This window comes from Rhea pennata, chromosome 9 (assembly GCF_028389875.1).
Source record: "Rhea pennata isolate bPtePen1 chromosome 9, bPtePen1.pri, whole genome shotgun sequence".
Taxonomy (NCBI): Eukaryota; Metazoa; Chordata; class Aves; order Rheiformes; family Rheidae; genus Rhea; species Rhea pennata.
In genome coordinates, this window is record NC_084671.1 from 27140089 (window position 1) to 27162862 (window position 22774).

Below are 22774 nucleotides of genomic sequence, written 5' to 3' on the forward strand. Positions count from 1 at the left end.
GCTGTCTTCCAGTGTGGACTAAATGTAGTTAGGATTAATGATATCAACTGAGAAAACTATTAAAAATCTTCATTATTCAGGATGAACTAAATGGAGCTTAAATTTTTTGAGAAGCCTTTTGTTAATTTTGGTTTTCTAAGTGCATGCTGAGGAGTAAGTGCTGTAAGCTGGGGAAGGGACCAAAGATTTTTTTCATTTCTGGTAACTGTATTTGAACTGAAGGATAAAATAGTATTTAGCCCAGCATAAGGAATTGTCTGGGACATCTTTGACAATGCCCTGAACAACTTGATGTAACGCTGAGCTTTGAGCAGGGGTTTGGAGGCTTCAGAGATCCCTTCCAACCTAGATCTTTGTCTCTGTTTGCTATGTTTTGGGAATCCTTAAGTTGCCACTGGCTTCAAATTCAGGTAAGAACGTGCTGTGCTCAGACCACCCTCTAGTGACCAGATACTGACAGTCAAAGTCATGTGTTTTCTAGTTGTTTATTGCATTAAGGCTCAAACACCTCAACAAAGCAGTGTGGCTTGTGTGGAGGCACAGTGGGAAACTGTTGATGGAGAATCACGTGGCTTATAAATTTGATGAGGCTTAGGTCCAAGAAGGAGCAAGGAACGGAGGAGTCATGCTACTGCAAGCACATTGAAGCAGCATGTGGGATGCCGGAGTTCAGCTCATGCTCCAGACCAGGAAGAGAAACAGTGAGGGTGCCTGGAGTCATCCTGGAGTCTCCTAGAGCATGCAGGCCTGCAAGCAGAGCAAGAATCGAGTCATTTTTAGAGCTACAACCACAACTTCTATCTCAGTATCAGCATAGCAACAATGAAGCAATATTATTAATTTGATAATGCAGCTTTAGCAGCTGCAGCCTCAAGTAATCATCCAACTCCAGCCTCTCTCTCGCAATTCAGGAGAGCTAAAAAGAACAGAGCTGTGTCTTGAAGCTGAGATTAAGACTGGTATGATAAACTCAGATGTTGTGTCAGTGTACCTTCTCCTTCAGTTGTGCCGTCGATTCTGCCATTCAGTGCTGTGTTTCCTTGCTGGTGTCTGGTGAACTCTCTACTGTGCCGGTTCATGCTGCTCTGCTTTCAGGTCAGCTCGTCCCCTAAGCCCCGCAGACCTAGCTGAGCCCATTGGTTGCTGTGAAAGGGTCTTACTGCGTGACCCCACCCTGTTCCCCTTCTACCTGGCTCTGCCTTGGCCTCTCTTTTGCTCTGGCACTCATCAATCTTTTTAAAAACTTGCTTATATTGGGGAAAAAATACTCTTTTTTTAATGGGATATTTTTCCTCTGGATAGTGAGATCAGCTCACAGAGGAACCCTCAATAATCCAGGACCAGATGGGGGCAATGGGAGTGTGTGGCCTGGAAAGGTGGGCATTTCACTAGTTGCTTGTTAGGTGATATGTCCAAGGCTTAACTTCAGCTAGCAGGCCATCTTTTCTCTACTAAGACCAAGAAGTGCCGAATGACCACCTTCTCACTGCTGCTTTTGAGCACAAAGCTCCCTCTGATGGGAGGAAGCCCTTGGAAGCAACGCTGTGCTGTGGCCTAGCAGGGGTGTGTGTGTCCTCCAAGTCCGCAATTCGTGCACGGTGATCCAGCAGCCATCTGCCAGCAGCTCCTACTGACTGCCAGCCTGTGTAAAAGCACCTCTCACAGATCACAGGCTTCAAGTTACAGCAGGAAAGTTGTCTCTCTTCTATAGCAGTGATGCTAAGGTAGGGATCTTGGGGTCCCTCAATCACTTGTCCCTCTGCAAACTGGGGCTGGGATCCCCAAGCAGCTGGGCTGTCCAAGCAGTCGCAGCTACTAAAAGGGGGAAGGCTTGCTCTTCCCATATGCCTTCTCTAGGCTCTGGTGAGCCTAAACAAGTCTCTAATCTGCTAGTTTTCTTCAAAGTTAGCTGCCTCGCCGATGGGTCTCTGTGAGAGAGCTGGCATTTGCTAGGAGTAAGAGCATGTGGGAGGGAGGGAAGGAGGGAGAGCTTGCTATTGGGGGCTCCCTGAATTCACCTCAATGCGCATTGCCCTACAGAAACCAGCTAACCTGGTGACTCACTGTTGCTCTTACTGTGTTTTTAAATTTTCACACAGATTAACATCAATAACCAGGAGCTCTGGGAAGAAATGCTGTGTCTCAAAGGACTCATTGGTAAGGGCTAGGCCAATGTGTAAGATTGCTTTTGTTCAATGTTAAGAGGACTCCAGTGCTGTTAGGAGTTGGTTACTGCAGATAAGGAGGTTCAGCTGGTCCTTCCACTTCCATTGCCCTGAATGGAAATAGGAAACATCCTGATAGAGGAGAGACTAGCTGGAGGTCCCACTGTCTTCTGGCTTACGTGGAGCAGTTATTACACGGTCACAGCAGTGCTGGTGGAGGGACCTCTGGAGACTCTAGTCCAGCCACCTGCTCAGGGCAGGGCTGTCCCAAGTGAAGGGAAGAGCCCTGATCTCCAGGATGGAGGGGTGATTAGGCAGGCCTCAAGCGCTCTTCCTCTGTGCAGCAGTTTTCCCTAGAAGATCTGATATTCTCAAGGTCACAGCAATGTAAATGCTTCTTCTAAAGACTCTTCCATAACTTAATTATTATCTTACGTGCAATGTGATTTCACCCTCTGTGATCTGGTGACAGAAACCTTGCAAGAGTGTGACAGTTTCTATTTCAGCGTTGAATCTGTAGCACTTTTAGGTGTTCGGCAGGAACCATGCCATATTTCAAATAGACCTATGCGGCAACAGCCACAGGTTGCAGCTTGAGAGGTTCAGGTTGGACGTTAGGAAAACCTTATTCCCAGAAGGGTGGTGCAGTACTGAGTCTCTGGAGAGAGGCATCTCGATGCTTAAAGGTTTTCAAGATCCTTTTTATTGCGCTAACAGCTTTTGGCAGTGCCCTTCCAAATGGTGATGTTGCAAATTGGAAAAGTGCACAAACCAACCTATTGGTATATAAAATGTAGACTGATCAATTTTTCTGTTTGTAGTTGTTGATGCATTTCAAGCCTGGTGTGGTCCGTGCAAAACAGTAGTGGATCTTTTCCGAAAAATAAGGAATGAAGTTGGCACTGACCTCCTGCATTTTGCAGTGGTAAGATGAAATGCGGCGCTGCTTCAAATATCCAGTCCCATGAAATCAGCAGATAACTAAAGGTTGAAGTCATTTATGTGTACAACATTGAACCAAAATGGTAACAAACCAGGGGGACTTCTAGTTTCCGTGAGTAAGCATGCTGAATGCAGGCAGTTAGTTACTGGAGTAAGACAGAGCTCGTATCAGTGAGAATTTTCAGGCCAAGTCTTGCTCTAACCCTGCCACCAGCTGGCTCTTGTTCTTTGGCAAGCTGACAAGTTTGTTGGTAGATGGTGTGTTTAAGGGCACAATAAACTTTTCAAGGTATTTGTTTCTCAACATGCAGCAAACTACCTCGGCCACTTGCACTGGCCAGGACCAGCAGCACACATTTGTCTTCTCTGTCTGAAAGGCAGAAGGAGGTGAGTTTGTTTAGCTGGGGAAGAGAAGATGAAGGGACAGATCGAACTACTGTCTTCAACTGCCTGGTGGGGGGTTAGAGACAAGGCAGAGCCAGACTCTTCTCAGTAGCACACAGCAAAAGAAGAGCAGGCAGCAAGGGAAATTCCAGGTGGGTACAATGGGAAAAGCGTTCACCAAGAGAATGGTCAAAACTGAAGGAGGTTCCCAGAGATCCTGTAGAATAGTTATTCTTAGAGATACTCAAAACTGAGTTGTATCCAGCCTCCAACAATCTCCTGTAACAGGTTAGCCCTGCTTGGGCAGGGGCTTGGACTAGAGCCTTCAGAGGTCCCTTCCTGCCTCAGTCATGCTGTGACTCTGCCTAAAGTGGATTAATAGGCTGAATGCCAGCACTCAGAGGGCAATTACTACGCGAGCTGTGGGCAGTGAGGTTCCAAGTGAGGTTCTGACAAGTCTGTCAGAAAAGGTATCAGTTCTTGAAAATGAGGTCTGGTTAATGAGCAGTGATAGCGTATCTGTGCTCTACCAGTTCGTCGAGTAGAAGAGATGCGGACTGGTTACCTGGTGAGCCTGTAAATCAGCAAGATCAAGCAAGTGACCTGGGGCTCCTGTAACCCTCCACGTGCCACCTGGTATCTTGCACTGTCCTGTGTACAGCATGCCCTGTGTGTGGCCAGATGCTAGTTCTGTCTTGGTGACTGAGAAGGAGGGAAGACTCCCCTGCTACACGTGCCTTTTGTCTTTGAGGTCATCTGTCAGCTCAGGAGGGAGCTGTAGTAGAAGTTGGGTGACTTGTGCCTGTCGCTCTCCATGTCTTGGCAGGGGAGAACAACAGGCTCCCCTGGCCTCCCACTTAGGCAGTAGCAATAGCATTGGTTGCAACAGCGTAGCGCTCTTGTTGGGGCTGTGGAAAAGTGGCTGCTAGGACATGTGCTTAACCCAACTGTGGCTGCAGCGTCTCCCAGCTGACTGGCCTGACTCACAGTCCTTCTGGCAGAGCCAAGGCTTGCAAGGGTGGATGCAACGAGGAGGCAAAACTTGTTCTCAAGGGCCAGTGGGGCTGTTGGCGGTCCTGAGGCCACTGCTGGACTTCTGTTATCCAAACACGGGCATGCCAGCAGTGTGCTGAGATGGCTCTGCCTGTCCACAACCCTCCCTCAGCCTTCAAAGTGTTTCAGCGTAATTTAAATCAGACTTTTAGGGATTTGGCTGCACAGGTGCAAGACATATTTTGCAGTGACATTGCTCAACTCTAGTTGGTTAAGGAGGAAGAATACAGGCAATGTATATGTACAATAGGGGTGTGTGTATATATAATATATATTTCTCTCTCTCTCTCACACACACACACACACACACACACACACACACACACGTTTCTCAGCAGCACAAGTCAAACCAAGTGTTGTTCCTCCAGGATGGAGGTCTGATCCAGGTCAGAAGTCTGCAGCTCTTCTTGTGGCAGATCTGCTGCCCACAGCAGCTACCTACATCTGGGGCCAAGCTTATGCATGTTATGGTCTTAACACTTTAATGTTACTAATGGTGACATATAATTAAAAAGTTAGAAGCCCTTTCCAAACCTTCAGGTGAACAAAGCCAACTACATCTGGTATTTCTTAATGCCATTTCACATGTACATGTATTTCTCTGCAGCAGAAATGTTTTTCTAGAAACCTTTTTTTTCTTTTTAATCTTGCATTCCTTTTAGGCTGAAGTTGATTCTATTGATGCTCTGGAAGAATACAGAGGAAAATGCGAACCTGTCTTTCTGTTTTACACAGTGAGTGGAAATGCTATTACAATAGTTGCTTAGCAATAAGCTTGACAATTGTCCTCTTAGATGCTCTTTTCATGTTTTCACCAATTGTTTGCTCCGGATTTGTATCCGCTACTATCTACTGGTGGTCAGATGCTGCATGTGTAAGAATGTGCAGCCAGGCTTTATCTCTAAGTACCTACTGCCTTGTCCCCAAGCAACAATAATTTTTGCTTTCTTATATAACTTTGCTTTGTTAATAAATGACTAAACAAGACAGAATGAAGATGCACCATATGGATGAAGTAAAACAATTTAAAGTAATTGCACAGGAGGATGAAAAGCAGGCAAAAGAACAAAGCTCCAGGAAGACTTTCTCTAGCTAGAGGTTGTCAGATTGGTTTGGGGCTTTTTTGGTAGCTTGACAGGTTGTGGGGTTTTTTTTGTCTGTGGGGAGGTTCGTGTAGCCTGTGATGGGTGGCTCTATTTCTCGGGCCTTTTCCCTCCCTGAGATGGTGTCTTAGTTGTAAAAATCTGTGACTTGCACACGGGGATCCCTGCAATACTGGGACACATAGATGTTCACAGGATCTTGTGACTGATGAGTCCACGTGAGTCGTGTTCACACCATGTGGGCATATGTGTTGTCCTGCAGAGTCTTCAGGTTCAGCCTCCTGCTACTGGAGGAGCTCACTCTGGTCACAAGCTGATTTTGCTGCTTCTGCAGCCTGATCAGGAACAGCAAAGAAGGTTGCTCCAGAGCTCTCCTTTTCTTCTGGAGAAGAGGAGCCCTGTCCAGGGGGAGGGCCTGACGCCCGAGGCCCTGGCCAGGTGGACAGGACTGCAGTGCCTTGGGAGAGCTTCCCACAGGGAACTCGAGGCAGACATCGGGTCTTTTGCTCTGCATACAATAGATAATGTTATAGGCAGTGATATGGTGATTTTGAGAGTCCCACCTGAGAACTTAGTGACCGACTCACATTTCATAACTTTCAGGGAGGAGACTTAGTTGCTGTTGTAAGAGGAGTAAATGCACCATTGCTGCAGAAAACCATCCTGGAACAGCTGGCAGCGGAAAAGAAGGCTTTGGGACGTGGAGGAGAGCACGTGGCAGTAGTCAGGCACTGAATCCCTAACTATTGTGGGGGAGCGTGCCAGAGGAAAGGCTCAGCTCCCCAGTGCCAGCACGTTTCTGCAGGGGGTTAATTCCTTGCAAGAATTCTGTCCTTCCACCTGAGTGACTCGCAAGTCTGGTTAGTGTCCACCGGGCCACAGAGCCTACCTATAAAGAGAAAAACTGGAGAGGGTGTTTGTGTTCTTCAAAACCTCTGTCCTCTTGGAAAGAGGAAGGGTAGCACATGCTATCCTGCTCTGCTAGATGAAAGATAAGCTACTGTGCTTTCTCTTGGCCTTTCTGTTTCGCTTTTGGTCAAACAAGTAAGGCAGGCAGGGGTGTGGGACCCTCTTTGTCTGCTACCCAAACTGGTAGGCTGGCTGAAATAGTCAAGAGACCAGGATAGCTTGGGTGTTTGACACAGTCGAGCTAAAATATCTAATTCCTTCTCGTGTGCATTATTTTACATTTCTCAGTATTGTCTCCTTGCCTCCTAGCTTAGTGAGGGCTCTTGGAAATCCCCCATGTTTTTTTTCTGACTTGAATAACTGCAGTACAGAATTAGCTGCAAATACTGCTCATATTTTCCAGGTTGCTTAAAAAAATTATATTAAGGCGGGCTTCCCCCAGATTAACCTCATTTAAAATTAGCCACATATTCCTACTGGTTGTTGTCTCACCCAACTTAAAATCACAGAACAGTTGAGGTTGGGAGGGACCTCTGGAGATCATCTAGTCCAACTCCCTGCTCCAGCATGATCACCTAGAGCATGTTAGACAGGGTTGCATCCAGGCGGGCCTTGAAGATCTCCAGAGAAGGAGACTCCACAACCTCTCTGGGCGACCTGCTCCAGTGCTCTGTCACTCTCAGTGAAGAAATTCCTCCTGATGTTCAGGCGGAGCTTCCTGTCACATGGGAGACTTAGGGGGAACTTCTGACTCCAGGTACTACTTTTTCTTGGATTTCCTGATGCACAGCTGCGAGCTGGCTCTGAGCACAGCAAAGCCCGGGACCCAAGACCGTGGGACTGGTAGCGAAGCCCGGTTTCTCTTGGCTGGGACAGCTAGGCCGGCCAGGGCTGTTACCGGCCGGCTCTGCGCAGCGCAGCAGCCGCCGGGCTCCGTGCAGCCGCGGCCCCGCGCCGCGGCAGCAGGGGGCGCCGTAGTGGCGGCGGCGCCGCGCGGCCCCTTTAAGGGCGCGGCGGCGGCGCCGCCCGGCTGCGCCTGCGCAGGGGGCGGGGGGCGTCTCCGGACACCGGTTCGAGTCCCGGCGGTGCCGGCCTGCTCTGCCCGCCGCGCTCCCCAGTCCGGCGATGGAGGCGGCGGCGGCGGAACAAGCCGCCTGCCCCGCGGGGGCGGAGGCCGAACTGGGCAGGTCATCGTGCTCGGAACCGCCCGCGCCCAGGCTGAGCGCGGCGGAGCTCGACCGCGAGCTGGACTCCCGCAGCGAGCTGGTGCGTCGCGAGCCTCGGCGCGGCCGCGTCCCGTTCCCCTCGCCGCGCGCAGCGGCGCCGCGCCGCCTCCGTGGGGCTCGGTCCCTTCGGCGGAGCCCCGCAGCGGCCGCCCCCTCTCCCCTCCCCCCCCCCCCCCCCCCGGGGCGAGCGGCTTCCCTCAGCGCCGCGGGGGTCGGGCAGGCGCGGCGGCCGTTGGCGGCCGTTGGCGGCCGTTGGCGGCCGTTGGCGGCCGTTGGCGGCCGTTGGCGGCCGTTGGCGGCCGTTGGCCCCCAGCGCGGGCTGCGTGCGGCTGAGCTGCGTGCGGCGGCCCCGCAGGAGCTGCCGGCAGGAGGCAGCTGAAATCTGGAAGGCGAGCGAGCAGCCTGAGCTCAGCCTGTGGTTTCTGTTGTCCAGATCGATGACAAAGAGTTCGACATTCCTCAAGTCGATACCCCGCCAACGCTGGAAAGCATCTTAAACGAGGTGAGGCAGCGTGTGCCCTGCTGGCTGTTCCTGAGTTTTTTCTGAGAAACGCCGTGGTGTAACTTCATGATTTCCTGAAGCGAATGGCTGACAAAGTGCATGTTCAGTGGAATAATTACTGTACAGCGTGTAATACTGATTTTTTTTTTCAATCAAGATATCTATGGCTGAAACATAAAGGGTTTCCATCAAATTTAAGCAAGTTCAGCTTTTGGGTTTGGGTAGTCACCTGAAGACTCTACATTGTATTAAAGGTTGGTGTTGTCAAACAACATTGCTATTTTTAGCTAGTAATAAATACAAAGGACTCTGGGTAATTTCTAAGGTACAGGAAAAATGAGAACTAAACAGTTCGCAGCTCTATTTATGTTGTTGCTTTCACATATGTGGCAAAAGTAATTTACTGTCCCAATGTTTGATGTTGCTAGTACTATCTTGTAGGCGATAACTGAATTTCAGACTTGCTTACACTCAGTTTGATGTCTGCTTTATGATAGCTAGGTGAGTTTATGGTCTTAGGAAGGAAAAGAGAGAGGACAGCGAAGTAGAGACAAACTCCCCCCAAAAAACCCCCAGATTTTAACCAGCTGAGGAAGTTGGTGGATGGACTTTTGGGGAAGCCAGTATAAAGAGAAAAGGAGTTTGCGGGGTGATGGTTCCTTAAAAAAAAAAAAAAGCTGTATTAAAGATACAGCTGAGGTGTAAAGCATCCCAAGCATTTAGATACAGTCAAGCAACTAGTGTAATAGTCATCCGTGGTTTACTGCCCAAGTAAAAGAGGATGTGGAACGCTAACGTATGTGGCTATGTCTTCCTTCTGGTGCTTTGGATGAAGGTAAAGAGAACTTACAAATTTGGGTGATATCAAACTGGGGAGAGATGCAGTCATCCACCTTAGAGGACAGGTGTAGAACTAGAAATCTTAAACTGGAGAGGCAATCAGAAGGAAATGAAGTTCAGTGCAGAGAGTGTATTACTCTAGTCTTACTCTAGTGCTATTCTTCTTGGTGAATACAAGATGGAAGTGATTGATTAAATATCTCCTGAAAAGGATTTTAGAGGATCACAACCTAACTGAGCCAAAAGTGCACACTGTTGCACTGAAGAAAACACAGTTAATGTGCACAGGGCTACCCTGAGTAAGGCAAGTGAGGTCCACTTGCTCTATTCTCTGCACGTTTGGTGTGAGGTGAAGTATCGCGTTTGCAGTCTCTGGTTCTGAGCCTCAATGAAAACGTGAATGGTACTGAATTCAGAAGACAGCAGAGAGAGCGACCATTTAAAAACAGTATAAAGACAAATCTGCAAAAAGTCTAAGGAGAGAGAGATGGTCAGAAGAAGACAGCTCAGGAGAAGAGCTCAGCTGGCCCTTCTGTTAGCAGCCTTCTCTGTGGTTGAAGACTATGGGCTCATATAAAGCAGCAGGAGGGAGTGCTAGATCCTTAGCCATCATTTGGTGGAGAGCTAGAGTAGATAATAAAAATTCTATGTCTTCTCTTGGCAATTGGAGACCTTGAGAATGCCTCAGAGGTCTGTTAAAGTTATGATAAGAGTAGATCATACCTGGTGAAGGAAGATTGATTGAACAACTTTCTTTTCAAGGTATTTTTATGATTATTGTGAATTTCCACAGTAGCAGTTCAATAAAATAATAAATAGTTCTGTTCTTGTATTTGAGAATATCTCATTATCCTACTCTTCTTGATTATTCTGTTTTACTGAAATACTGTTTTGCTAATGTTTCAGTTAGGGTGTTGTGTAATATGAATGCTTAGCAAGCTGTGGTGATTCTCTTCTTTCAGACTGATGATGAAGAAGAGTCTTTCATTCTGGAGGATCCCTTTCTCCTGAACGTTGATAACACAGATACACACTCCTATGATACATCTTCTGTAGCAAGTTCTGACAGTGGGGACCGGACACACCTGAAAAGGTACCACTAGTCTGATACCCTAGGAGGCTGAATGATTTCTGAAGGGAGGATGCTTTATGTAGGTTAAAAAAGAATTCTTCTATTTTGAGTGGGTAGAAGGACGATCCTAAGCTAAGAACAGTTGAAACTCTCCTCCCCGAGCTTTTATCTGAGCTTGCAGTCTGTCTGTCACCTGGGCAGGAATGCTCTCACCATGCATGTGGATTTTGTATCCTGCTATTATATCACAGTGCTTGAGTTCAAGGGGGATTCTGCTGTGAGGACTCCAGTGAAGCTGTTCTTGACAGAACAATGTTATTTCTGGGATTCATTTTTGCACAGAAAGCTAACCTGCTTGAGCAATAAGTGCATTTTATGGGGAAGAGTTATTAAAATTTCTGTTTTTTAATGGTATCTTTAAAACCTGAAACAGGTCAGGTTTAAGAAAATCTTTTAAAGATATATCTGATGACTTCCAGAATCTGCAATCAGTTGATAGTGTTTTAAAAATGCATGCATTGCTGTTAGTCCTGTAAATGGAATTTGAATCTTGTCATCTAACAGCAGCCTAGAATGTGATAGTTAGCCATAGTGCTGCTGACTCATCTCATTAGTTATTCAAATTATGACCCGATCCTACCCTCAGAGCCTTCCCATGGCCTTCTTATGTTCTGTAATAGTAGGTGGCCTTTGACATCTCTTAAGCTGTGATTGTTCTGTCGTGAGTAATTGCATAGGATGTGACACACTCCAGGTGTGACAGTGTATGTTGGCATATGGTGGTGTACTGACCCGCTGGCCTTTCTCTTTTCAAATAAGATGGCTTATATTGAATGAAACGTAGCCTGGAGACATTGGAGTGTTTTCCAGGCTTTCATACAGAGGGGCCAGAAAAATCAGAAAACATTGTCATGTCTGAGTGAAGCTAGTTGCAGTGTTTAGGTCCTTAGCCATAATACAAGCTGTGAACAACATGTTTTTGCAGCCTGTATGTGAAGCACATACTTGTGTGCCTCTCAAGATAGGAACCAAATGATTCTCTCTGTTAGTTCTGCAATTTTGGCTTTCTGGTGCTGTGTACTTGGCTACAAAATTGCAGTTTTCCTGGAAATTTCCCTCTACTGTGTCTGTGCTACAGTTTACCAAATACTCCTTAAAAAAGTAACTGTTCCCTGGACACTAGTTCCTTTCTAAAGACTTTTTCCCCATAAACAGAAGCATTTACCTTTTGTATCAAATCAGCCGTGTTATTCTTAAGCAATTGCTGTAGTTTTCCCAGTGGTCTGTGTTCTGCTAATGAGCTATGTTCAGTTGCATATTTTCCTTAGACTTCCACCTATGAAGACTGAAACTTCCTGACTTGCTGGAGGATGAATTAATTAACAGAATTATTGCTTTCAGACTTTTTAAATAAACTGTAGGCTTTGCAGATGCGTGCTTGAAGCTGACAAATAGTTTGAAAGACCGGCCTTTTCTTTTCCCCCGCAAATAATGAGTTTAAAACAATTTATGCAGGCACACTGATGCATAGCAGACTTTGCTAATAATTTCACATCCCCTTGGCCCCCTATGCATGTGGGCCTCATGCACAGGAATAGAAGCTGTGTGGCTTATATGGGTGCATGCAGAGTTTACCTTCTGGTTTAGCTGTGGTCTGGACAAAGTTCTAAACTTCTATTCTGCTGTAATGTGTCTGGTTTGTCGTCTTTCCTTAGAAAGAAGAAACTCCCTGATTCCCTCTCTCTCCATGGATCAGTTATACGGCTCTCACTTCTGAAAGGAATTTCTGCCCAAATAGTGTCTGCAGCAGTAAGTGTCTCTTTCTCCTGATCTCATTCAGTCAGTAAAATCTGTTCTTGTGGAGGTGTGTGTGTGTAATCTCCCTTCCCCCTGCTATTAGTTCTGGTTGATACTAGTGTGTTTAGTACATAATCTACTACTAGTAATTTCTAACCAGCAATGAATCAAGTGTTAGCTGGCTTCTTGCAGCAGTTTAATATTTCCCACCAAGTTGAACGATATTTATATAAAATAACAACTGTGCAATTGGTCTGCTTACTTAAAGATGCTGGAAACAAATTTGTCTAATGCCTGCATCAGGTATAGAACAAATCCATCCTTCTGAGCTCAGAGAGGACCATGCTTGCACAGGCCTAGGTCTGTGACTCTAATATGGAATAAGAATAGAATAGAGCTTGTCTGTAGGTTGTACTGCCTGGGGTCAGAGTTAAGGTGGTAATTTCTAAAGCATGTGATTTCCAAAGTATGCAAGGCATATTTGTTAAAATAAAATGGAAATGACTCATCTGTGAAGTGTTCCTATGATGATTATGTGACCACAGCCTAAAAGTTAGTGTACTGTAGCAGGTTGTTAATTGTGGTGTTGGAGGTATAGGTGAGCCACTGGAATGGGAAGCTAATGAGGTTTGCTTGATAGGGGAGAAGAGGAGAGTAGCTGCATGTTAAATGTCTGTGCTATGTACAGTGAACAGTGAGGACTACTATTAATTCTCCATTTCTGTGCACTTTCTCGTTTCATCTAGTTAGCGGTTCCCTCTGTGGTTTCAGTTCCTTGTGGGACTGTTAAAATGCAACTTTTGTTGATTTTCTTGCATATTGTAGGTCTAATCATTAGGGACGTATATAGAGCTGGGAGCTCTGCCTCTCTTACTCATAACTTGTCCTGTCTTTTTAGGACAAAGTGGATGCTGGTTTGCCCACTGCAATAGTAAGTATTCAGACAATATTCAGATATTATATAGGTAGTCCTCATATAAGTATGTTTAAATTTGTTTAAACAGTAATTTAATACAGCTGAAAAATGCATCTCCCTTCTTGTCCTCGCTAAAAATTTTCAATTATGAAGGGTGGGAGAAGCAGCATGAAAAATCTGGCTTCTGGGGGCAGTGAAGATGGTTATGTCTATAACCTTCTAAGTCTTTCATTTCTGTTAAACCTCGAGTGAGCGTACTGAGAGAGTTTAAATGGTGAATTTGTGACATATTTCTAAACTTTGAATCTTTCTGCATGGCTTTTTAAGGCAGCATCAAATCTGATAGCAGTGGGGACTTCCCATGGATTAGCGCTAATTTTTGGTAAGTAAAAATAAAGCTTAAAAAACCCCCCCTAAACTAACCAAAGGAAAAAAAAACCTAAAAGAACTAAAAAACCTAAAGAGTGAGCTTCAGGATTGTTTTTTAAAATATTCTATTTGAACTAAATGTAATTTTATTTTGGTAAAAAGTTAAGTGCAAATAATTATTTCAGTTGTCCTTATTAGCATAATTCTTCTTTGTTGGAATTTGACACATTGATGTGACCAAATTTAGCCCTTCTGAAATGATCCGTATGTTGTTGGCAATTACATAGAGAGATTTTCTGTGTTCAAATGTGAACTACTCTGTTTTCACGCAGTAGAAACTAGTATCAGTATATGTCTATCTTGTGCAGTATTGACACTCTTCTTCCCTCTGCCATAATAGTTGTAAGGTTAGTTGAAGTAAAATGTGTTTCCTAGGAAGCAGAACTTCTGAAGCACGGCTACCTGCAGACTTCGGTCGTAGGTTTATTTTCCCTGGCCCTCCATTGCCCCAGTCACCTCTCTGTCCTGTCCCTGTTTGATTATCTGGATAACCTACTAGGCAAGAAACTACTCTTGAAGTATTCCCGTGGACATCTAGTTTGTGTCCCTTTTGTCTATGCTGCAACAAGTTCTTAACTATTTTGGAAACTTCATTATCTTCACTTTTGTCTCAAAGTTGACTGAAGTTATACAACAAAGCAAAAGTTATAGAGGGAGAGGGTACAGCAGAAGAATGGGAAGACTGACAGTGTAAGCCTCACTTTCCAGGGGATTTAGGTATTAAACTGTTCCATGCAATCTGCTCAATCTCATATTGAAATATTTACAGGATGTGCTAAATCTGAATATAGATAACTTCTTATCTGCTACAGTCAAATCATGATTTTACTGGGTTTTTAGTGGTAGATCTTTGTGCTTTTTCTAACAATTGTCCAGTATGTGGAGATCTCTTTGAAACATATTTTTGCAATAATTAAGACTTCATGTTGAGGTCTTTATATGCAGACACTTAAAGAAGTTTATAAGCTTTTGAACAAGAGCCTGTTCTCTGCAAGTGTCATACTAAACACATGTTGTTTTAGCCTCTTCCACTGCAGAAGGGCCTCCAGGAATCTGCATAAACATGTAAATGGAAACATGTGCTTGAGATCATTATGATCTTTATGTAGTATTTTTTTCTGCCTCAAGCCCACCTTAAGAGGATGGACCACTGAATGCCTCAATGTCCAAGATGCTTAATGTGCTATGATATGTTAGTTGATGCATTTTTGTAAGTTTTTGTTGTTGGTGTGTGTGTGTGTTCTTTGGCTTTTGTTTTGTTTTTCAGAGCACAGGACAGTATCTCTGTTATACTTGGTTAGTTTTGGATTTATTATTATTATTTATTATTATGGCTATGATCTCTTTTAGATTGTATAGTCTGTAGTTATGCAGTTGATCTCATGCCTTTAGAAAGCTTGACACAATGCCAGCTTCTTCCTATTTGAAAGTTCCATGGCTTTTATTAAAATAAATGTTAATGCTTTGAAGTACTTCTGTGCATACTTGCAATAGGGGCTTTTAAAGCTTTCTGATCTATTGAAATGTATATATAAAAATGGATAAAAATACTGTTCATACAACAATGTACTGGGCTATGTTATCATGAGCTCATTCAAAAGGTTGAAAGTGGCCGTTCCCCTTTCTTCTGCACTTGTGAGACCATGTCTGAATTACTATGCCCAGTTTTTGGCTCCTCAGTGCAAAAAAAAAAAAAAAAAAAAAACATTGATGTTGTGGAATGAGCTCTGTGGAGGGTCTCCAGTATGATTTGAGGACTGAAGCACATGATATAAGAAGAGAAACTGAGAGAATTGTTTCCTCTGCCTGGAGAGGAGTTGTCTAAGGGAAGATCTTGTTGCTATCTTCTCCTGCTTTATGGGAAGGTAGAGTGAAGACAGCCAGACACTCTTGAAGGTGCGTCATCTTACGATAAGAGGCCGTAGACTCAAGTTGCAATATGGGAAATTCTTATTAAAGATTAAGGAAAAAAATTCACCATGAAGGGGATGAAGTATTGGAACAGGGGTCCAGAGAAGTTGTGGAATCTCCATCCTTTGGGATATTCAAAACTCAACAGGAAAAGGCTCTGAGTAAGCTATCTCATTGGCCCTGCTTAGAGCAGCAGAATTGAACCAGAGGCCTCCAGAACTCCTTTCTAACCTAACTATTTCTGTCCACACAGTAACTTAAAGGTAATGAGAAACGTGCAGGATGTCATCCAACTTTATTTTGGACGAAGGCAGGAATGCTCCCTGGACACGTTAACATCTTCCAGTTCTGTAACTGAACTTTTGTGTTCATCCCAGCTCTGTCAGATCTGCATGCAAAAGGGACAAAACCCTGCAACATATACCTGCTGAAGGCCTTCCTTCATACAAAAAAAAGAGGATTAGTGTTCTTGGTTTGTTTCTTGTTCTGTAATTTAAACCAGCAGTTCCTATCTGTAGACCCATTAATTTTATTAATTTTTCTTATGAAAACCTCTTTTTTCATAGATCTGTTAATTAGGATGAGACTTACTTCCTGAAGTTTTAAAACCTGTGTGCATGGCTTATGCTGTAATGCAGATGTAAATGCTTTTGGCCTGCAAAATGTAGGACCTTATTATGTAGCTACTTCATTTGTCTCTGCTCTGAGTCCATCTGTACCACTTGACTTGTCTACTTTGTCTTTTTTTAAGAAAGACTTGGGTAACTTTCATTCTGCTTTTCTTGGAACTGTTCCATTGACTCTTGAAAAATTAGCACAGTCTTCTGCATGGGGACAGCTCTGAGACTGCACATCTAATGTTTGAAGACCATTATTTTTGTTGTGGCTTAGAATTCTCTTGCCAACTCTTTGATAGCTTCTGTAAGTATTGTAGAAGTGTTAATGAGAAGGGATGTCTGGAGGTCTCCAGTCATACCTCCTGTTCAGAGCAGGACTTTTGCCATCATTGGGGCAGGGCAACCCTGACCTTGCCAAGTCTTGAAAAGCTTGTGAGGATGGAAAACATCCTCTAACACAGAGATGGTTAAGCACACACTGCTGGTAACCTGTTCCAGGGTGGCACAGGCTTTTAGAGGGAGAAGATTTTCTCAGAAGCTTACCTAAACATCTCAGTTGCAGTCTGTAGTATTTGTTATATCACCTGGCATTACTGAAAAGAATTTGGTTCTCTTATCTCCTGCATGACTTTCAGGTAGCTGAATTGCTAGTTCATGCTTTGTTAGCGTGTCTGGATAGTGACAGTTTTCTGTGCCTATACTTCTGGGAATATGACCCTTGGCTCATTTCTGATTCCAAGTACTGTACTCATTTGGAGGATTATTTATATAAATGAGAGAAATTCGATTTGGAGATTTATTATTGTGACACTGAACAGATAATCCATGTTATGATTTTAATTTGAGTATTAATAGCTAGAGTGTGAGAAGTGCTCTTCCTAGCAAATGGGTAACGATGAACAAATAATGTTTAGAATTTGTAAAGACTTTTTTCTCCATCTTTCTAGAAGACTAAAGGGCTACTCAAAACCTAGTCCTTAGACAGAACTCACTGAAGTTTGCCACTTTACCTTCTGAAGGCATTTTACCTTCTGGACAGAAAATTTCTGTATGGCTAAACTTGATTAGTGTGAATGCTTTATTTTCTCTCTTGGCAGTAAAACTTACAGTTAGTGTCCAGAGTCTTTGCTGGGGAGGATGGATAGCATGATATCTTGGAAAAATGGGTACTGTAGGTACCTAATTTTATCATTAAAACTCTATTTTGGGGACCATTGTCACTGGTGTGTTTTTAAAGTTGATGTTGATTTGGCTGTTTGGCTAGTGACAGCTATTGAAAGTACTTGTACCAGGTATGTCACTATAAACTCACAGTATTATTTCCTTATATATTTATATTTATATATATTTATATATATATATATACACACACACACACACATATATATATATATACACACACATATATATATGTAGTCTTCAGTACAATGAGTCAAAATGTAAAAATTCATTTTGCTGCAGTGACTCCATATGCTTTTTAAGCCACTTGTTTTTAAAATGCTTGCTCTCACAGCATTATCTCAGTTACTTGAATAAATCAGAAGATGAAGTATTAATAAAAGTGTTAATAATGATCAGCAAAATCTGGAGGTTCTCTTGGGCTTTGAAGATTATCACATGTGCTGTTCTTGACTCATTTCCTTTATATTGATTTCTGGCTTTTTCTTTCCTATTTGACCCTTTCTGTGTGGACCGAAAAGGAAAAGGTACAGTAATACTGCACTGTGCACGTATCCTGCATGAACAGCACTTGTCTTGCCCAGTTTGCATGTTGATGTGCTAGGTTACTCTGTCAGAGCTTAAGGTGCCAGATATACAGTATGTGAGGCAGTGCTGTAACCAGTGAATAGATAATACTGCTGCTTACTCTGGGAATTGGTTTTTGCGTGCGTGTGTGTTATACCTTTCCAAATTTCTCCTGCAGGAACTGCAGGGGAACAGCTAAATGTGCTGTATAGGGTGGGACATCTGCGTATCTGTTTGCAAAGGTGGTGTTTCAGGGCAGGACAAAGTAAGTCTTTTCCACGAAATCAGCATCCAGCTATAAATAATGGCACTGCAGAGGAGCAACGTGATTCTTCAGACTGGTGCGAGGTATCAGTTCAGAGAGTCATGGGGCAGAAACTCTGGGAGCCCCCTGCGAGTGGACAGCATGCTTCTGAAAACTTTGCTTGCATCCCGGTCCGCATCTGAGGAGGGAGCACAGGGCTTCTAATGTAGGTGGCCGCAGGTGGTATAACTTAACCCCTACTCTGAGTAATCAATTCTGCTGGCTCAGAGGGCAAGGCTAAAGAGGGGCATTCAGCAAGCCCTGGTGTAGGGGACAACTCTTCTGTTAGCAAGAGTGAGGGCATCTGTAGCTCACCGTGGCTGGGTGCTGTCTGCTGTCCTCCTGTTCTCCAAAGAAGGGTGCTTCCTGGGAGAGTGTTTACTACTACCATATTATACTAATAAAGGTGAGAGGAAGGAATCTAATCTTAAGAACTGTAGTATTTGAGCAATTCTGCAGGAAACAAAGCAAGTCTTTTAAATTCAGGAAAACCTTGAGTTGAGAAGGTAATCGCAAAGAAAACTTCAGTATTGACATGTGTGCCTTACTTCTCCCTTGCTTTGTATAGAAGACTTAAAAGTAGATGTTTTAGAGCTCATTCAAACTGTGTATAGTGTTTCTTACAACTTAATGTAGGATGATACTTCTGCAAGAAGTAAATGCTTCTGAACTGTTATGGTTGTTCCAGTGTTACGCTATTCTATAGAGGGGACTTACTCATGTACTTCTATTTTATTCTTTTTTTAGAGCTGTGTTAAAATGACATCTTCGAACTGTTGAGAGTAATGCCAATAGTTACAACTGGAAATTTTAAAGATGAGGGACTGTTTTATTTAAATTATGAATTTAAAAGTATTTTCTGATAACTGATAGCCACACATGCTTGAATTATGTGTACTAAGTTTTTTATGCTTAAACCTAAACGTGCCTTAATTCAAAGCTGAGGATACTCATCTTGCAAATCCTCAGCTTGGCATCTATAACCTTTTGCTTTAATCTGTTTTTATCACTCTACCATCTCATTAATAGGAGCTGATTGATTCAGGCAACTTGCCTTGTCTTTGGAAGCAATTTCATCTGATCTTATTTGTGGTTAGTTAAAAAATCTAATGGCTTTTGAGTGTGTGTCATCTTTTCACTGGCTATAAACTTGAACAAGTATTGGCACGTGTTTGTCTGGGATTAACTTCCCAAGTTGTTATTTCTCATTCTGAAAATGCAGCTCAGGCATACAACAGGTACATCCTTTTTAGGAAAGAATAGCTGGAGTTGTACAAAGCATTTAATTTGTGTGCAAGTCTATCATGTTTTGTTCCATTTATTCATATTGTGGAGGAGGAAAGGAGAAAGTGGATTTGAAAGTTCATGTGGTGTGCATGCAAAGATGCAGAACAGGATTGAAAGTAGTAGTACTTCTGGAGCTCCTGCCCTTTCCAGAGAGAAAGCTGTGAAAGGTGCTCCTTTCTTATATCTAAGGAAGCAGGTTACTGAGTCATTAACTAAATATAAAATGTGTTAATTTACCAACTGGATCTGTGTTGTTATGATGAGTTGGAGGGAACAGAATGCAATTCACACTTAATAGCAAGAGCTGAAGTGTTCAACTTACATATATATTTTTATGATCAGTAGATGATCTCTTTATAAATTAACTGTGTTTCCAGGTCTCATGTAGTACAACTTTAATGTCTGCTTTTGGAACAGAAGCATTTCTTCAGGGCGTGAAGGATGCCATTTGGGGCATACCTCACTGGGAAATTTGTTTTGCAGCTGTAGCTCTGTACTCACTGAACTTCCACAAAGATCTTCCAGCTTCTCTAGCTGTTCTAATCAGTTCCATTTGTGCCTTTGTCACCAGTAGTTTCAAGGCATTTTCTAGTAGCATAGCAAAGAATGATTATTTCCATCACATGGAAATTTCATCTTATCCCAGTAAGGAGGATGGTATGTATAGCAATGGCCTTGTTTTTGAAGTGTTTACAATGTCTTGTGCTTTCTAAGAGAGGCAGTGGCTGAAGAAGTAAACCTGGCCTCCTGGAGGAGGAGTTTTGGATCACATGTAGCTCCATAGTGTCAGACTGGCCTCCAGGATTGCTCTGCATTGTGCTTGAGTGGCAAGTGTAATGAATTGCATCCTTTTCGTTTAATTTCTCACGGTAGTGATAGTGAAGTAGTTCTGGCTCCATATTCCTCTTATGTATTTAATGAGGGCAGTAGTCAGTACTATAATCCCTTGAATTGTATACGTTCTTTGCTTAATTAAACATGAATGTTAGACTTGTAAAAGAGTTCTCTATTTAAACAGACTTGTGTGACTGTCACAGCTTTCAGAGCTGCTTCTGTAATGTGTATAATCAGCCAGTTTGAACCCTCATATGCTGTTTGACTTTCAGAGGATTTTAAGAATGTCATGTTAATTTGGAAAGCTAATGAAAGTAGTATTTTACATAGTTTTTGACTGGCTGTGAAAAATTGTCATCCACCAGTAACTTAACTGTATGTTTCTTGCAGCAGAATAATATCTTTATGGAAGGCTTTATGTGCTTTATGGAAGCATAAACAAGCAAATGCCTGTTCCCATTAGAAAATGCAACCCCCCTGTTCTGAGTTTGGCATAAGCCATATTGCAAAGGGGGAAAGGAGAGATGCTCCTTTCTCCTTGCAGCATCAGCTGCCATGCTGGGAAGCTTGCTGAGGGGCTCAACAGGACAGGAGTGCCCGTAGGACAGGTGGCCTCTTTCAGAACTGCCCAGGCAGCTTGTCATCTGATGAAGAAATGGCAGTTGTCGTTGATACAGTCAAACAAAGACCCCTTTCTTTTGCTCCCTCAGGTTTCAAGAGTAGAGTTCTTCAGAAATCACAAGAATCCTGTTGCCTCTGAGCACCTATAATATATGGAAAAGGAATTTTATCTTGGTCCTATGTTGTTTCTCCTGAAGAGTGCTTTAAAGTAGTCCATGGGTTCAGATACTCCTCTTCTTGCCAGGAGACTAATGTCTCTTGATATTCTCTGAGTTTGAAAGGTGAACTGCACTGTGTGCTCGGCCATGAATTTGTAGTGAGAAAATGAGACACCTACGTGCTCTGTTTCACATCCAACACTGTGCTAACCAAGCTGCAGCTCCTATGGGGAAGTGTGTTCTCTGCCTTGGGCACTACCTTCAGGGGATTTCTGCTGTTCAGCTGTTCTCTGTTCCCCTGGACTCCATCATTTCTCTTCCATGCTCAAGGTGTAATGCATATGCACAGCATTATTGTAGTGCTTCTAATATATATTTGTTTCCCTGGTCCATATTCCAAGAATCCTAACAAAAGCATCTTTTCTCCTTCCTCAGTCACTCAAAAGCAACAAGAAAACGAAGAGAGGTTTGAAGAAGCAGCTCTAGAATGTTTGTTTTCTGAGCTGTTCATGAGCAGTGTTACAAAGGCTTATTATCATTTTAATGTCTTAAGTGTAGTATTTGTACAAAGTCATTTTTACCCTCTTGTGATGAAAAGTTTTTACAGCTTAGAACAGAGGCACCTGTTGTGCAGAGTAGCAGACAGGATGTGTCCATGTAGCAGTCATGTTGATCATTGCTGTTTTCTTTTAAAGTAAGAAGTATATGCACTAGAACCTATAGAGTATTTTAACTGTGCCAGGGTTTTTGGGACACTAGTTCATTTTTGCTCCAGTTTTTTCAACAAACCCAAGAAATAAAAGTTATATAAAGCTATACTTACCAAAATTCTGTGTTGAGGATCTGTAGGTGATATTCAAATCAACAAGAAGTAGTACGAGCCTTGGAAAGTAGAATTATTTTTTGTCATCTTTCTTGCTCTCAGTTAAATAAACAGCACTGTAGAACAGTAAAAGAAAAGCTAGATATTAATCTGCTTTTTTATAGTAGCTTCTCATTCAACATGTAATTCCTTTTGTTTTCATATGCACTGTGCCTGTTATGTATTTTCTAAAATAATTTTTGTATTTCCACATGAGACAGTGTCACACTGTCTCTGTGCTAACTTGTGCCCTGGTTCTCTAAACTCCTCTTCCTCTTTTATATCTTAACAATAAGCCTACAAATAGTAAATGTATGCTAAGTGAATTTTGTGTTCATTTAAATGATTGCATGATATTAACTTTAATCAGTACTTTCTTTCTGTTTAACTTCTCACTAATTCTTCTGTTCTAGATCAAAACCAAGCTCTTCGACTTTGTCTGGGCAGCACTGCTATTGGGGCTCAGTATGGAGCTATCTCTGCTCTCAGTATCAACAATGACTGTTCGAGGCTCCTGTGTGGCTTTGCAAAAGGACAGGTAATTCCTGTGGGATGAGACTTGTCTAGTGCTGTGTCTTTCAGCAGGCTGCTGCCGCAGAACTTTCGCTATATGGTCCAGAGGTGACAACGGATCCGAGCTGAGTGCATACAGTATGTAGCTGATTGTTGATTGCGTGCTGCTTCTCAGCACAAAAACGTGGTTTGACCTGCCCAGGGCCAGCTGGTTCCTGCATACAGTGAGCTGGCCAGACAAGTGGGTTAGGGTAGGTTTCTGTGAAGGAAATGGGTGATACAGAATGTGCAGAGGGAATTAATTCATCATTGCTGGTCATGATGTAAGGAAGTCCCACTCCTGATAAAATAAAACGGGCCCATCAGTACAACCACCTTAGTCTTTCCAAATCAATTTAAAAGATCTGTGCTTTGTAATTAAAGCTAGTTTTTAGTGGCTTCTTGAACTTTGTGTAAAGGGTTTGAGTCTTCCTTTGTCATTTTATGTCTCTTCTCTGGACCTGAAAAAAGATAGCAATTCCTGAACAGAAGTTACAGGACTAAAACCAACTGAATAGAAGTTAACTTGGTAAAATTTAGGACC

General features: G+C 43.2%; 1 protein-coding gene across 4 annotated transcripts in view; it reads left to right on the top strand.

Moving 5' to 3' along the window:
• Window positions 1–7647: 7647 nt before the first annotated feature.
• The window catches only part of VPS8 (VPS8 subunit of CORVET complex), a 93565-nt gene continuing 78438 nt past the window's right edge, over window positions 7648–22774 (top strand). For 3 of the 4 annotated variants that reach the window (XM_062582256.1, XM_062582257.1, XM_062582259.1), the window contains exons 1-7: window positions 7648–7822; window positions 8216–8284; window positions 10087–10217; window positions 11912–12005; window positions 12892–12924; window positions 13237–13291; window positions 22092–22216. In XM_062582256.1, the coding sequence (XP_062438240.1) occupies window positions 7682–7822; window positions 8216–8284; window positions 10087–10217; window positions 11912–12005; window positions 12892–12924; window positions 13237–13291; window positions 22092–22216 (648 nt within the window). In that variant the 5' untranslated portion in view covers window positions 7648–7681. Of the gene's footprint in view, window positions 7823–8215; window positions 8285–10086; window positions 10218–11911; window positions 12006–12891; window positions 12925–13236; window positions 13292–22091; window positions 22217–22774 lie in introns of those variants that run through there. The other variant, XM_062582260.1, reaches the window with a different exon arrangement.